This window comes from Hyaena hyaena, unplaced genomic scaffold (genome assembly GCF_003009895.1).
Source record: "Hyaena hyaena isolate Hyena2069 unplaced genomic scaffold, ASM300989v1 scaffold_248, whole genome shotgun sequence".
Lineage (NCBI taxonomy): Eukaryota > Metazoa > Chordata > Mammalia > Carnivora > Hyaenidae > Hyaena > Hyaena hyaena.
Genome location: NW_024080881.1, coordinates 182716 through 199012, shown reverse-complemented (window position 1 = coordinate 199012; position 16297 = coordinate 182716). Strand labels below are relative to the sequence as shown.

The following is a 16297-nucleotide window of genomic DNA, read 5'->3' as shown; positions in this document are numbered from 1 at the left end:
CCCGCACAGCCTCGGCCCAGAGCCTCTCACTCAGGATGGACTTGCCTTTGCAGCGGTGAGCCTGGGGGGCTCAGGCAGTGCCTACCCAGGGAGCACCTGCAGGGGGCACTGAAAGGCTGCTGGGGTCAAGTCTGACCCTGGGGGGTGGGGGGTGGGGGGCAACCTGATTTTAACCAAATCTCTTTCAAGCAGACCTGTAAAAGCACCTCAGTCCCCAGCCACCCTTCGCAGCCCAGCCAGGGCCCCCTGACAGCAGATAGGAGCCACCAACAGGGTGCGGTGGCCATCCGAGCCCCCATCCGGAGGCCTATGGGAGAGGGCTTTCAGCTCCTCAGCCCAGCTGGAGACCAGGGGTGTCCACTCCCACCGCACCGGACTCCGAGGCTTGGGCTGAGGGGAGGGCATGGCGGTCAGTATCCCCAAGAGGGGCTGTGGAAACCCCGTGAGTCAGGCCGCTGCGGACCATCCTGGGGAGGCCGGCCTGGCCACCCCTCCCGGCTCTGCTCACCCCCAGATTGAGGCTGCCTCACCTGGGCTCTGGCAGCCCCACCCTCCCCTGGGCGGCCCCAGGTGCCTTGACTCACATCCTGCCATGGCCTAATTGCCCATTTCCTGGGCGTCATTCTGGAAGCGCTGGTCAGAGACCCCACATCCTTCCCCCTTCTTGTGTCTCTCCATGAAAGCCTGTGGCACTAGGTGACATCCCACTGGGCTGAGAACTCACTAGGGATGAGGTCAACTCTACAGGGGCGGGCGGCGGGGAGAGGAAGGAGAGGAAGAAATAAACAGAGAGGAGTTTGGGAGGGAAGGGAAGGAGCCTCTGGGGCTTCAGAGAAGCCCGGACCCCATCTTCGAAGCAAAGGCTTAGCTCAGACTCGGGCCCCACCCCCTCCCACCCACCCCCGGGACATCCGAGCAAGCCCGACTGGCCTGTCCCCTGAAGGAAGCCCTTAGCTGCCCTGTGCAGGGCGAGAACACCAAGGGACACGGATTCCCACCCACACAGGGCTTGGGCCGTGTCGCTGGTGCCTTGGGACCCCTGGACAGAGCCAGTAGACACAGCACAAACTCAGGGTCATATCCCAGCTTTATTCTCGTCTCTCATGTCCCCGCTACAGCTCAGAGATCGGCCCAGGCCACTGTCCTCGGCGAATGGTCCTTGGCTCTCTGCCAATACCTGGCAGGGGGCTCTCTCGGCCACTCCTGCCTGTGTCCTTCAGCTGGGGTGTCACCCAGAGATGGCCTCCTCAGTGAGGGCCGCAGGGCAGAGCCGGGGTCCCAGGAAGGAGCCGCCCCTGGGGACCAGCTATCCCCTCTGTCCACAGGCTTCTCCCAGCACCATCTCAGCGCCCCGGTGCAGGCCTCGGAGGAGCCAGGGGCCCCTAAGGACTGGCTGCACGTGGTCCGGGTCCCTGAATTCTTGGGCTGCCTGGGGCCCCCACTGGGACTCCAGCAGTGAGAAGACTTCACTCCCAAGCCCCCCGTCCATGGGGCGTCACTGGCTGAGCGAAGGGGTGAGAGGGCGTTTCTCCGGCTCCGGCACCTCGAGGCCTGGAAGGGAAGGTTCAGCTCAAGCCGGCTCCCTCGGGAGCTCCCAGCATCCACAGTGGCCCACGGGGCCCCACCCCCTGAGCCCTCCCACTGCCCCTTGGGCCTCCTCTCCACTCTCCCCCTCCTCCCTGCAGCTGCACCAGCTGCCCCCAGGCCTTTGCTTCAGCTCTTATTTCTGGCTGGAATGCTATTGCCCTGGAATGTCAACAGGTCAAACTCTCACCTCCAAGTCTCTGGTCCAGCCTCACCTCCTCTCCAAGGACTACCCTGAGCACCTACTTAAAACTGCAACCTGCCCCGCCCAGTGCTCCTGATCTCCTCCTTCACCCTGCTCTCCGTTTTTCCCAGAGCACCTCCTGACAGTCCGGGGCTGAGCTGCCCCATACGGGACCGGGCACCAGAGATGTGGTGAATCAGAACTCCTATGTGCTTGGGTGTAAGACATCCACTGGGCTCAAAGACTTGGCAGGAAAAAAATCATATAAAATAGCTCATTAAGGGGGCGCCAGGGTGGCTCAGTCCATTGAGTGTCTGACTTTGGCTCAGGTCATGATTGCGCGGTTTGTGGGTTCAAGCCCCACGTGGGGCTCTGTGCTAATAGCTCAGGGCCTGGAACCTGCTTCGGATTCTGTGTCTCCCTCTCTCTCTCTCTGCCCCTCCCCTGCTCACCCTCTATCTCTCTCGCTCTCTCTCAAAACTGAATTTAAAAAAAATCTTTTTGGGAATGTTTATTTTTGAGAGAGAGACAGAGTACGAGCAGGGGAGGGACAGAGAAGAGAGGGAGACATAGAATCCGAAGCAGGCTCCAGGCCCTGAACTGTCAGCACAGAGCCCGATGCAGGGCTCGAACCCACAAACTGTGAGATCATGACCTAAGCCAAAGTCAGACGCTTAACCAACTGAGCCACCCAGGCGCCCCCCAAAAAAACTTTTTAAATAAATAAATAATAAATTTTTAAAAAATAAAATATCTCATTAATGGCTCTGTACTGACTACATGGTGAAATGGTCACAGCTCAGGTATACTTAAGTAACTAAGATATGCTATTAAAATTACTTTTACCTGTTTCTTTCTCCTTTTCTGATAAGGATACTAGAACATTTGAAATTACACATGAAGTTCACATCATATTTCTACTGGACGGGGCTCTTGTACATAACTGTTATTTTTATGCATATTGTTTACGTCTGCCTCCCATACCAGAATGTTCCCTGCTGCATCCCCTGCTGTATCCTTAGCACATCACCCGACACTTAGTGGAGGCTCACGGTCAAGTAGATGAGTGCGAGAACGAGGTCTGCCAGGGGCCCCAGGCAGGGCAAGGACCCCCCCACTCACCCTCTCCGTTGGCATCTGCTTCGTGTTCTGACAGGGTCTCGACGGAGCCATCCCACCCCACGCCAGGTCCTGGGGGTGCACAAAGCAGCCAATGGGCCATAGGGACTAGAGCGGAGGAGGGCGGGGCTCGTGGGAAGACCCAAGGGACAGGAGGGAAGCCCCCTGGGCCTCGGAGCTGGGGAGCTGATAAGGAGCAGGGACCCTCGATGGTCACCTTTGCCTCGGGAGCTGGGTGCCCCGAGAAGGCCGGGCCTGCGCTGGCGGAATCGTTGCCTGGGGGTGTCCCCAGGGCTGAATGATTCCGAGCTCCGCCCCACAGGGAATCGAGAGCTGAGTTTCCTCCGCTGCCCCCCTGCCAGGGTCTCATCCCGCAGGCAGAGAGAGCTCTGGGCTCTGCGCATGGGTGCCGGTGAAAGGGACCCTGCAAGAGGCACAGGTAGGGTGTCGAGCCAGGAAGAAAGGGGGTGGGCAGAGCACAGAGGCTGGCGGGGTGAAACTGCAGAGGAGGAAGAGGAGACTGAGAATGCAGAGGCTGCAGGGGTGGGGGGGGTGGTGGGCAAGGTCTGGGTGAATGAGGGTGGGGACAAGAGGCTGGACCCTGTGCTGGCTCTGACACTAACTCACTGTGTGACCTCGGGCCAGGCACGTTCCCTCCCTGGGCCTCAGCTGCCTCATCTGCTGACTGGGATAAATGACCTGTCACTAAAGTCCCCTGCTGCTCCGAGGTCCCGGGCACCGCCGTGGATGGGTGGCACTGGGCGGGTGGCAGCGCCGGCAGGAAGGAGGTGCCAGCTGAGACGGCTGGGGCGGGGACAAGCCACGAGAAGCCTCTGGGTGGGGCAGGGTGGCATCAGGGAAGACCAGAGGGGGGTGGGGCGCAAGCACGCGAGCTGAAGGGAGACACTGGGGTGGGGATGGGAGACGCGAGGGAGGGACCATCATGGTCGCCCGGCCCCCAGACCCACCTGTCCCATCTGCCTCCCTGCCCTTGGAGAGCTCCGTCTCTGGGGGGCCCCCCAGGCTCTCGGTGCTGCCAGCCCCATCGGCCCCCAGGCGCGGCCCCCCATGGAGGCCCCCCTCCCGCCGGGGCCGCATCAGCCTCTTCACCTTGTCTGCCAACCAGCTGCCCTTCCTGGGGGCAAGAGGGCACAAGACGGGGTCAGGCCAGGGAGGAAGGAGGGATAAGAAGGGATGCTGGGGGATGGCAAAGGCCTGGGGAGGGCAGGGCAGGGGCGGGGGTTGGGGGATCCCCGGCTCCCCGGGGGTGGTGGGGCCCCTCACTTGGTCCGGGGCAGGGGCCCAGGCTCCAGCACTCGGTACTGGTCCATGATCTTCTCCACCAGCTTCTGTTTCTCACGGCGCAAGGCGTTCAGCTGGTCCCTGGGAAGATGGGGGGCGGGGTGCAGAGAGGCGGTGGGAGCAGAGCTCAGGCTTTAGCAGGTGCGCACTGCTACACCTCTGCACGGCTACACCTCTGCTGGTCGTTCACACACAGACACGCTGCCACGTGGGATAAGTTGCTGCTGCCCCAAGCCCCAGGCGGTCAGCCCCGGCCCCTCCCCTGGATGTTTCCCCAGGACCAGCCAAAGGGGTCTGGGGCCCCCCCCCGTTCCATCTCCCCCCCCCAGCCCTGCTCACAGGTACTCCCGCTGCTCCCGGTGCAGGTGATCTCGGCTCTCCAGGCTGCGCTCCAGGAGTTCCCGGTTCTCCCGGCTCAGCGCCTGCACCTCAGCCAGCAGCTGCCGGTTCTCCTCCTCCTGGGCGCTCCGGAGCTCGGTCAGCAGCTGGGGCGGAGGGGTGGGGGGAGGCGGCAGGGCAGGCGGGAGATTTAACGGGGCTCAGGGAGGCTACCTTCCACCCCCTGGCCCCCTCCCCCTCTCCGGCCCCCCAGCCAGCACCCCCCACACACAGCCGCCTACCCCTGACCACACCTCGCACTGCGTGGTCAGCCGGCAGGCGCTCAGGTCCAGCTGCTGGTTGGACTCCCGCAGCCGCTGGCTCTGCACCTCCAGCTGCGCGCGCTCCAGCTCCAGCCGCGCCAGGCGGCCCCGCAGCTCCCCGCGTTCACCCTGCAGCTCGCCTCGCTCCCGTGACACCTCTGCCAGCAGCATCTGAGCCCTGCCGAGTCCGTCCGGAGGAGAGGCTCACCCAAGGGCACTCAACCCCCTCCCGGACCCCTCCCAAGGGCCAGAGAGGCCACGCTGGGGGCGGGCGAGGGGAGCCACGCAGGACCCCACGCGGACGGTGCCGCACATGCCAGCAGCCTGCTTCGCAGACGGGCACGGGGAGAACGGGGCCTGGCCGGGCCGGGGCTGCTACCTGTCGTGCTCACTCTGCAGCCTCCGCAGCTCCTCCTCCAGGCCCCGCTGCCGGTGCCCGTCCTGCATCAGGCGCTCTCGCTCCGCCAGCAGGGCCACCTCCTGCGCCTCCACGTTGGCCCTCTGCGCCTGCAGCTGCTCGTGCCTGGGAAGTACCGGGTCGAGAGGGTTGCAGGGGCCGGGGGCCAGGGCGAGCAGGTGCCTGGACTATCTGGACCCCGGAGCCTGCCATTCTCCTAAGCACAGAGGCCTAAACAAAGCCATAGGGCAGAATGCCCTGCGAGGTGCCCCCCCCCCCAGTGACAAATGGGCCTCACCGCAGAGCCCAGCCACACGTGCGGGCATAGCAGCAGAGGCAGAGGTGTTGGGTGGTGGGACTTCCCTGGGGGGTCAGGGTGGGCAGGGGATGCTGGGGGGAGAAGTGGCGGGGTGGGGGGGGCTCACCGGCCCTGCAGCTCCCGGTGGGCCAGCTCCAGCGCCCGCATGTTAGCCTTGAGGTCGCGGTGCCGCGCCAGCAGCCCCTCTAGCTCGGCTTCCTGCCGCCGCTGCAGCTGCGCCAGGGCCTCGTGGTCCCGAAGCAGAGCCTGCTGCTGCCCCCGGGTCTCCTCGTGGGCCTGCCGCGCCGCCCGCACCTCCTCCTCCAGCACCCCCAGCTTCCTGTGCAGCTCCTGGCCCTGCATCTCCAGTACAGACTTCTCAGCCTAGGTCAGAGGAGGAAGGGGCGGTCCCGGGCCAGAAAGGGGGGGTAAGGGACGGGGGAGCAAAAGCAAGGCGCAGGGCAGAGGATACAGTGACAAGTGTGGACAAGGCAGAGGGCTGGAGTGGGGGCAGCAAGGAGCAGGAAGCAGGGGCAGAAGTGGCTGGGAAGGAGGGGGGAGGGTGCTGGCGTCAGGCCGTGGGGGGCAGGGCAGGAGGCACAGGGCAGGGATGCAACCGATGGGGCAGGGAAGGTGGTAGGGACAAATGGCTGGCTGTTGAGAGGAATGGAGCTGAGCAACATAGCACAGGTGTGAGGGCCAGAGGCAGGCAGAAGGGGGTAGGAGCCGGGGAAGAAGAGCCAAGGGGAAGGAGCAGGGGAGAGGAAGAGGAGTGCACTGGGGCAGCTGGGGTCAGAGAGTAGGGATTCTGTAACTAGAGAGTGGGTAGGGGCAGCCGGCGGGGAACACCATCAGAGAAAAGGGCAGGGAACAACAGAAAAGCGGCAGGCGGCAGGGGTGAGTGGGCCCGAGGCAGGGCAGGGGAGAAGGCTGCGGGGCCACCACCCACCTGCAGGCGGCTGCTGTGCTCCTGCGCCCGCTGACTCTGCAGCAGGAGCTCCTGGGCCCGGCCCTGCAGGCTGCCCAACTGCCCCTCCAGCTGCTGCAGCTGCCCCTGCAGAGCCACCTTCTCGGCCACCAGAGTTGCATTCTGCCGGGAAGGGGGGGGGGGGGTGCGGGCGGTCAGCAGGGGCCAGGCCACAGGCGCCGCCCCTCCCCGGGCCCTCCGTGCGGCAGTTGACACTCACGCTGCGCTCCATCTCGATGAGCCGCCCGCTCTGGGCCCCCGGGGTCCTCCGCTCATCGGGCCCCTCCGGCCCCAGCCCTACCGGGCCCTGGCGCAACTGGAAGGAGAGGCCTTGGGAGGTCACGCGGGGTGAGGGGCATGGAGGGGGCCTGAGGATTGGGCAGGGGACCCTCACCCGCTCGGCAGCACCTGACACGGCCCCCAGCCCTCCGCTCCCAGGGTCCTGCGCTCCTGGCTCGAGCGGGTGCAAGGGTCACGCTCCATTCTGCAGCACAGCCTGGCCTCCGCCCTCCTGCCCAGAACACCCTTTCCACCTCCACTCTTCATCGGGGCCCCAGCGTCAATGCCACTTGTCCCCAACCAACCCTCCGCGGACCCACCAGGTGGCCTGCAGGGTGCCCCCTGTTCCTTGACATCCTGTGTTAGGGTGGCCTGGTTCGTCGCCCGCTGTGGGGACCCACCACACCCCTGAGCTGAGCCCTGAGCTGCAAGTCCTTGCACACGGGGACCTCAGAAACAACGGCTGACTTAGAACGACAGGGACTGGGCTCGCTAGGAAGCGGTGATGCCCGAGAGACACAGAGCCGCCGCTGCTGCTCGCTGTCCGTTGGAGGAATGGGGGAATCAAGGCCCTCCAGAGAACCACATGGCCTGGGCAGAGCCAGCCAGCCAGCCTGACTCCCGGCACAGTGCTCCCCCCATAGGCCCAAAAAGGGGCACAAGGCAAGGGGGTGGCCAAACCCCAAGGGGCAAGACTAGAGGGGGCCTGCAGGGACGGGATGGGAGCGCACACCCAGCCCGGGGGGTGGGGAGGGGGGCAGGGGTGGAGAGAGAGGTGGGGCGAGGTGCGCAGGGGCGGGGGGTGGCGGGCCTCACCCGAACCAGCTCCTGTTCCAGCTGCTGGGCCCTCGTCTTGAGCTCCCTCAGCGCCTCCTCCTTGCTGGTGGCCGCCGCCTGCAGCTCAGCCTCTAGCCGCTGCTCCAGGCCCTGGTACCTGCCGGGAGAGGCCTTGGCACCCACCCTTCCCTGAGCCCTGCCCACCCCTCTCTGCCCCTTGGGCGGCACCCCCACCTCTGCTGCTGGATCTCCTGTTCCCGCTGAAACTCCCGGCGCTCCAGAGCCGCCTGTGCGAGCTCACCCTGCAGCTGCTCCAGCCGGGCCCCCAGCTCCTGGCCGCGCAGCACAGCCTTCTCTAGCTCCTGCGGGCGGGCGGGCAGACAGGCTCAGAGCCGGGCAGACCACCGTCCTCGCCCCGGGGGCAGAGGAGGCCTCCGAGGACCGAGTCCCTGAAGACCGAGCTTGCTGCCCTTCCTCAGTCACCCTGGGTAAATGTCTGGTTTGGTTTTTTTTTTTAATGTTTTTTATTTACTTCTGAGCGAGAGACAGACAGCATGAACAGGGGAGGGTCAGAGAGAGAGAGGAGACACAGAATCCAAATCAGGCTCCAGGCTCTGAGCTGTCAGCACAGAGCCCGACGCGGGGCTCGAACCCACGAACCGTGAGATCATGACCTGAGCCGAAGTCGGACGCTCAACCGGCTGAGCTACCCAGGCGCCCCTGGTTTGTTTTTTTTAAGTAGCCTCTCAAGACCCTGAGATCAAGGGGCCACGCTCTACCAACTGAGCCGGCCAGGCGCCCTGCCCTGGCGAGTATCTTCTACCCTTTGGGCCTCTACCTACCCCCACCCCCATCTGTAAAATGGGAGCGAGGCCTGGCCGCCTTGCAGAGTGACTACTAAAGAGCTGGGGATCGTAAGCCTGGCAGTGGGCGAGGAAGGCCTCTGGTCCAGAGGTCAGAGACACTCGCCCGGCAAGCGTCTTTACCTCTCTGAGCCCTCGGTTCCTCAGGCGGCCAGGAACAGCTAAACATGCCTTACGTGAGGAGGCCACACTGGCCATGTGAGGGAAAGGGGGGCTTGAAAGAGGCAGATCTGAAGAGTGCCCTCAGCCACACAGAGATGGCTGCAAGGATGGGGTGCGGTGAATGTCAGACCCAACCACGGTGGGAGCTGGGGGGTGGGGAGAGGCACCACAGGCTGGGCTGGGCCGGGCCAGGCCAGGCATCCTGTGGCGGTTGGGCCGCACCATTGTGGAAGGGGGCAGGAGGCCCACTGTGGCCTGTGGGCCTCAGAGGGAGGTAGGCCAAACCATTCTGGGGGCGGGGGGAGGGGCTGTCAGGATGAAACCACAAGGAAGAACCAACTCCGACCAGCTGCCTACAAAATCCTTGCTCTGGAAACCAAGTCTACTGCCTTTGCTCTGAGCTTCCGGGCTTTGCAACCCCACCCGGTCTCCCCCAGTGTTTGCTGAAAAACTACAAGTCCCATGAGGCCTTGCTGCCTGTTGCCCCCCCACCACCACCATTACAGCCCAAAGGCTAAGGGTAGGAAGAACAGTGATACAGATGAAAGAGGCTTGAACCTCTGAACCGGCCCCCTCTGGGCCCTGACCACAGCCCTCGGGTGCCCTGCCCCCACCGCACCTCCTGCCCTCTACCCAGCCCGCCTGGGCAAGCCCTTTGGCCCCTGGGTCCCTGACCTCCCCTTGGCTAGCCACCTCCTCCCACACCACACCCAGTTAGCACCAGGAACCGCTCTCCACCAGGAAACCTCACCAAATTCCCCTTTGCCCTCAGGCCCTTCCACCCTGTCAGTCCTGAGGGCCAGCTCTTCCAGCCCCCGCCCTTGCCAGCCCTCCCCTCCCCTCCCCTGCACTGCCTACCCACCTGCATTCACTCCACAGCTGCCCCCAGCCCTCTACATTCATTATCTGACAGGATCCTATGAGGCACGCCATTCTGACTCCAGTTTTGCAGGTGAGGAAACCGAGAGCCAGAGAAGTCAAGTAACTTGCGCCTAACCACACAGCGGGGAGGCAGGGCATCTGGGCTATAAGCCAGGTCCGCCTGACAGCTTCTCTCAGTCCCATCCTGCAAGGTGGGCCCCCCGACGCAGCTTCTCGGCCTTGCCTCTCACCCACACCCCTGTGCTCGCGTTCCCCAGGCCTGCCCTGCACAGCGCCTAGCCCTGGGTCAACCCCACAGTGTGTTCCCCACTCTTCTCCTTCACTGGGGTCTCCCAGGAAGTCACTCCTCCCCGAATCCTGGTGTCCTCTGTACAACAGGGATGAAACCGGAAACTGTGCTCAGCTGGAAGTTTCCATTCCTCGTCTGCAGCCCACCCTCCCCTGTGGCACAGGCCCCCACTGGCCCCAACACCCTTCCCCTTGTCTCCTAGCCTCCTCCGCTTCCCCCCCCGCCCCAGGGGCCTCTCAACATAACTACTCTGCTCCCCCTCCACCCTCCACTGGGTTTAAAGGTCATGGGCCTCCCGTAAAGGTCATTGAGGTCATCTTCTTCACAGGAACAGCCGCAGCTCTTAGTTTGAAAGGAAGATAGAGGCCCTGCCTAGCAGGAACACTGCTTTGTGAATTCTCTGCCTAGCCTCCCTCCACTTCCCACCTCACACCCCACCCCTACACGGTTGTGCGCCTGAGCCGCCTCCTGGCTCAACTGCCATTCTATCTCCTCCTCCAGGAAGCCTTCCGGGACATGCCGCAGCCTAAGTCCAGTGTGCTTCCTGGACTCCCGCAGCTCCCTGCACAGTCCTGTCTCCACCCTAGACTGTGAGAGCCCCCCGCCCCACCACCAGTATGGGCATACTGGCTGCCTGGCACAGCACCTGGTGGCAAGGAGGTCCCCGTCAACGTGCTTGAGTGCACAAGTGAAGGGGTTTCCAGGTTTTCTGTCTCCTCCATCCCCCGTCCCAGCCCCAGCAGGCCTCACCTGCCACCAGGACCACTGGCACCACCTCCTGATGGCCCCAGGGGACACCAGACGGACACACCAAGGGGACCCTCCTCAAACCCAACCTCACACAGGTTTGGCCACATGCTTGGGTGGCTCTCCCTGCCTGGGGCCAGACTATTGACGCCTGCAAGGCGGGCCCTGCTCCCCCCCCTCCACAACTCCCAGCATCATTAATGCCTTCATGTCTCTGTACATGCTGTTCCCTCTAAATGAAATGTCCTTCCCACCTGCTGGAACCTTGACCTTTTCTCAGAACCTTCTCCAGAGCCTCCTTGCCCCGGCCCTGGCACCCTCTCCCATGGACTCCTGCACACTTTGCTCTTAACAATCACCACGTCTTGAGCCTTCGATGAACATGAACTAGGCTCGTTACACCTTGATGTCCCTTGATATTTCAAAAGACCCCCTGAGACAGAAGAGTGCCCCCATTTTACAGGCGGAGGAATAGGGCGGATGTGAGTTGGAGAGCCAGGATTTGCACCCGGGCAGTCTGGCTCCATACCCATACTCTTCTCCCCTCCGGCAGCTCACCCCACCAGAGGGAGGGGACACCCGTCCTGTGACCCAGGTCAAGCGCACCTTCGGAAGGCAGAGCTGGACTTTATCTCTCCAGCCCCGACCCCAGCCAGGTGCTGGGCACTCAGTGGTTACTGATGGGATTAAAAATCCAAACGCCAGCAACTGACTCAGCTCCCCGTTTCCTACGCCCGGCTGTGAGCCCCAACATACCTCCTTGAGGGCCTGCCTCTCCCTGTCGGCCTCCTGCAGCCGCTGACGGCCTTCGCTCTCCAGCACCTGCAGCCGCTCCTCGGCGGCCTCGGCCCGGGCCCTCAGTCTGGGCCCCTCGCGCTCCCACTGCCTCCGCTCTCGGCCCGACGCCGCCAGGGCCTCCGCCAGGGCCTCCCGTTCCCGCGATGCAGCCTCCAGCTCGAGGCCAGCTGCCTCCACTGCGTCCCGCAGCCGCGCCTGCTCCCGGGCCTGCGCCTCCACCTCCCGATGGGCCTCGGCCTCTGCCTTCTGTGCCTGAGCCAGCTCCTCGGAGAGATGAGCCGCCTCCGCGCCTCGGGCCTCCAGCCTCCGGGCCTGGGCCTCTAGCTCCGCTCTGAGGGCCTCGGCCTCTCTCCTCAGCTGCGCCACCTCCGCCCTCAGGGCCTCCTGCTCCGGGACCCCGCCAGCCGGGATCTCCCCAGGGATCGATCCTTCCCAGGGCTGGGGCTCTGAAGCCCCTTCCGACTTCTGCTGCAGAGTCTGCGGGGCTGGGTCCCCAACCCTCCCCTCCAGCTTCGGGTCATGCGGCCTGGCCTCTATCTGCCCCTGGGGTAGGGTCGGCCCTTGGCCTGGGGTCTCCTGCTCCTCCAGTTGCGCACAGGGGCCGAGCTCCGAGGGTCCAGGCTTGCTCGCAGGGCCCCCCTGTCTCCGCACCTGGACTTCAGGCCCTGACTCTCCAGTCTCTCCTCCCAACAGCTCAGCCTGAATTACAGGCCCTGGAGCTTGAGGTGGGACCACAGAGGCGGGAGTCTGGACAAGGGCTCCGGGGCCAGCCTCCTCTGGGGACTCCTGGGTCGCTACAGCAGGCCCCGATCCCTGGAGGGTCAAGTCTGAGGCCTGAGGGGCCATGGCGGCCATCTGGAGGGGCCTCCCCATCACCTGTGGGCCTGAGTCCAGTGCCTGGGGACACACAGGTAATCTCTCAAGGGCCGAGTCTGATACGGGCGGAGCCAGGTCCAAGGCCTGGGTGCCTTCGTCCCCGACCTGGCTGGCCAAACCCTGGGGGCCACGGTGTGAGGCCAGGCAAGCCTGGGGAGCCCCATCCGGCTCTGGAAGCAAGGCGTCCTCGCTCTGCTCCTCCAGCAGGGGGTGCTGAGGGCACATGAGAGGACCCGTCAAGCCCAGAGGAGGAGGCAAGGAAGGACCTGTTGGATGGCTGGGGGAGGGGACTCACCTGGCCACCAGGCTGCCCCTGTAGCACCTGTAGCAGGTCCCGAAGCTCCTGATTCTCCCTCTCCAGGGTCCGCAGCCGCCCGGCCTCTGCCTCTCTCACTTCGTCGTGAAGGGACGGAGCTGCTCCGGGTGGGGGTGCTGGGACACGGGCGATGCGGTCAGGACCCCCTCTGTACCCTCTGCCATGATCCCTGGCTCCTCGCATACACCCCTGCACACCCGCCCCCCCTCCAGTGTCTTGGGGAAAGGATGAAGTGGGCAGCCAGCCCCACCAGAGCTGCAGGAAGACACAGGCACCCGCCCCCCCAGACCCAGCCCCTCCTCGGGGGCCCTACGCACCCTCCCCAGGAGAGCCCAGGGGTGGCTCCAGGCTCCGCTGCAGCTCCAGCTCCAGCTCCACGTTCTCCTCTGCCAGCCGGTCCACCTGATGCCGCAGAGAGTCCAGCTCCTGGGGGGAAGGACAGGGTCAGACAAGCCCTCCTCCCCACGGCCGGGCCAAGGGTGTTGGCTAGATCACGAGGGGGAAAAGGGAGTAGGGGTCACGGGGAGCACTGGAAAACCCTGTGGGGACGGTGGGGGGTGCCAGGGGTCACCGATGACAGAATGACTGGGGGTCACTGGGGCAGTCTCACCGCATGGGCCTCGCCCAAACGGGTCCGCAGCAACAGGTTCTCACGCTGGGTCTCGTGCAGCCGGGCACAGCGCTCTTGAGCCACCTCCAGCTGCTCCTCCAGGAGCGCCTTGGAGGCTTCCAGAGCTCCCGAGAGCGCCCGTTCCTCCTGGTGGGAGAGCAGAGACAACCTGTGGTGGTTGACCTTGCATCCCAGGCCCCACCTCTCCCTTCCATCTGCCCCTCTCTCTCCAAGCTCTCCAGGGACCACTTCCCTAGCACCTGGCCCCGCCCCCTCCGTGTAGGCCCCGCCCCCTTCTCGTAGGCCCCGCCCGTTCCCTCCCAGAACCTCCTCCCACGGAGGCATCCTTCTAGGATCCTCTGCCAGGGGCTCACCCCAGACAGCTCTTCCCCCACACTCGTCCCCTCCAGGACCTACCCCTCCCTGCCGCCCCCACCTCTCCCCTCCTTCTGTCCCATCCTCCAGAAGGCTTTGCTCCAGACACCACCTCACCCATTTCTCCCAGCGAGGAAGACCCAGCCCTCCCTCCTCCAGGCCTGGCCCAATTGGCTCCCGCTCCTGGCCCACCCGGTCCCCCGCAGACCCCACCTCCCGCCTCACCTCCAGCTGGCTTTTGCAGGCCTCCGCCGCCTGCAGCCGCTCTCGGCAGCGTCGCAGCTCCTCCTGCAGGCGGGGCAGGCGGCCGGCCCGCTCCCGCAGCGCCTGGACCTCCTCGCGGTACAGCTCGGCCCGCTTGGCCTGCCCCGACAGCGCCTGGGCCTGAGCCAGACGGTGCGGAGCTGGGGACGGCCAGCCGCCGCCCAGGGGGATCAGGGAGGGGAAGGAGCCCGGTGGCGGCAGGCAATGGGACAGAGGAGGCGTGGGGAGAGGGCTGGGGAATGCGGCGGCCGCGGGGAGCATCTGAGCGCACCTCCTGGCGGAGCCTTCGGATCTCGGCCTCCAAGCCCTGCACCTCCTCCTGGGAGTCTAGCAGCAGCTCGGCCTTCTCCTCCCTGGAGAGAAGGGGCGCTGGAGGGGCGTGGGAACCCGGATCCCCCAGGCCTGATCCCACCGACTCCGTCCACAGCCTAAGCTGTCCCGCTCCCTCCTGGTCCACCGCCCAGCCTGGGGCACTCACAGCTCCTGCCGCAGGCGCCGCAGCTGGGCCTTGGTGTTGGCCAGCTGCAGGCCCAGGTGGTGTGAGGGGGCCTCTGGAGGAGTCCTAGCAGGGGTCTCGGGCAGCAAGGGGGACGCCTGTCTCTCCAGCAGCAGTTCAGCCAAGCGCTGTGGGAAGTCAAGGGTCAGGAGCCAGAAATAGCCCAGCCCATGCCCCCCACCCCCAGTCTGGCTCTTGCAGCCCTGCTGCTCCAAGACCCCACACCAAACCCACATCTGGCCCCAACCCCCATGGCCCCTCACATCTGGGTCCCCAGGGTCCTCCAGCTGTTGGCGAGGCCCCCTACCTGGGCCCCCACATCGCGCTCCCGCGCCAGCCTTAACAACGTCCCCATCAGGCTCCGGAACAGCACCTCCAGCTCCCGGGACTCCAGCTCCCCAGGCTCCCGCCCAGCCAGCGCCAGCACCACACCGGCCCCAGGCTGGGTCACCTGGACCAGGTAGGAGCAGCGGTTCAGGTTCAGCAGGGAGTGCCCCCAGGTGGCAGGGCCAGCCCCAGGCTGTGGACCAGCCCCAAGTACCTCCTGGATGGCAGCAGCCAACTCGCTCTGGACTTCAAGGCTGAGGCCCTGGATGTGTCGGATGAAGAGTTCCCGGTGCTCGCACTGCAGGGACACGGGGTGGACAGGCTGGCACGGGGTCTCGCCCACCTCTGCCACCAAGGCCGAATGCTCCCCTCCCCTCCCCTGCTCACCTGCACTGACGCCCCCAGCAACAGCCGAAGGATGCCCTCCAACTCCTCCACTGCCTCCTCTGCTGAGCACAAGCCACAGAAAGTTAGGGGTGTGGGGAGAGGGTAGAAGCAGGAAGGGGTGGTGGGAGAGAGCACCTGAGAAGGGGTCAAACCCCAACGTCTGGAGGTCTGGGGGTGGCGACAGGATCAGCAGCTGCAGCTCCTCCTGGGGGCAGAGGGGACAAGGAGATAGGAGACTGGCCTTCCCACAGGGCTGAGGCTCGCCCTTCCCTCCCCACCCCCTCACCTGGTAGAAGTCCCTCAGACGGCCCCACAGGTGGTTCAGGTTGCGCACTCGCCAGGCTGCGGGGCCATCGTGGCCCCTGACCGTCTGAGGTCCCCCTCGGGAACTGGGAACTCTGTGGGCACAGGGCACTGGGTGGGAGGGGCAGTCAAGGATCCACCTACCCCGACCAAGCCTCACCCACCAGCCCTCAAGCTCCACCCACCAGCCCTCAAGCTCCACCCACCAGCCCTCAAGCTCCACCCAGCGGGGGAGGGGGGGGAAGGGGCCACCTCAGACCCCCAGGCTCACTAGATGCTTCTTACACGATGCCCAGCACCCGGAGCAGCAGGGCCCCATCGATGAGATGCAGGAACCTCTTCTCCGGGCAAAGGGGCCCCTCTCCTTCCTCCTCCTCTTCCCCCTCAGGCTCCTCCGCCTCTCCCACCAGGCTGGCCAGTCCCAGCGCCTGTAGGGGAGTGGAGACAGGTCAGCCGGCCCGGTTAGGAACTCCCCTACCGGTAGAGTGACCCCCAAGCCCCTTTGACCTGCCCGCCTAAGCCCATGCAGCCTCCTCCTCACCTCTGCCCGGAACGCCTCTGGCCCCTGGGTCTGGACCCTTTTTTCTGCCCTATAGCTGCATGGGCTTCTTCAGCCCCACGTTCGAGCCCACCCCTGCCCTCAGGCCCCGACTCTGCCAGACCCTCCCCCAAACCCAGCACCAGCCCCTCCCCCCGCTGCTCACTTCCCCTTCCCACACCCCTCCCACCTGCCCCCTCACCCAGGTGGCCAGGCTCCCACTCAGGAAGTCTCTGAGTCTGGGCCCCTCGCCCCCATCCATGACAGGGTCAGGGTGTTGGTCCCGCTGTGGCAGCTACACCTGCCCCAAGAGGAAGAGGAAGTCCCCTGGTCGGGGATCCCGGCCCGGCCACAGACACCCTGAGCAGCTTCCTCCTTCCGGGTGCAGGCGGGCCTGTGCGCCCCCACAGTCCTGCTTTGGCCCCCACCTCACCACCCCACATCCTCCCAGCATCTCCACAGGGCCAGCCCAGGGCTGGCAGGGGAAGGTGGGGTCAGGGCCACGCTGGGGTAAGG

General features: G+C 65.1%; 1 protein-coding gene across 2 annotated transcripts; it reads right to left on the bottom strand.

Moving 5' to 3' along the window:
• Window positions 1-1069: 1069 nt before the first annotated feature.
• Window positions 1070-16081, bottom strand: CCDC88B (coiled-coil domain containing 88B). Of its 2 annotated transcripts, none has more exons than XM_039244915.1 (27): window positions 15984-16081; window positions 15529-15671; window positions 15227-15338; window positions 15076-15145; window positions 14941-14999; window positions 14768-14851; window positions 14534-14677; window positions 14209-14354; window positions 14002-14083; window positions 13692-13850; window positions 13092-13238; window positions 12799-12907; window positions 12461-12597; window positions 11248-12378; window positions 7783-7910; window positions 7588-7705; window positions 6713-6808; window positions 6475-6615; window positions 5653-5909; window positions 5210-5353; window positions 4822-5008; window positions 4529-4674; window positions 4172-4270; window positions 3998-4022; window positions 3105-3311; window positions 2891-2959; window positions 1070-1551 (listed from the first exon to the last, which is right to left on the bottom strand). In XM_039244915.1, the coding sequence occupies exons 1-27, from the start codon at window positions 16041-16043 to the stop codon at window positions 1120-1122; spliced, it is 4632 nt and encodes a 1543-aa protein (XP_039100846.1). In that variant the 5' UTR covers window positions 16044-16081; the 3' UTR covers window positions 1070-1119. The 2 variants fall into 2 exon arrangements, with proteins under 2 accessions (XP_039100846.1, XP_039100847.1); XM_039244916.1 differs by having other exon boundaries at window positions 1394-1551; window positions 3856-4022.
• Window positions 16082-16297: the final 216 nt, after the last annotated feature.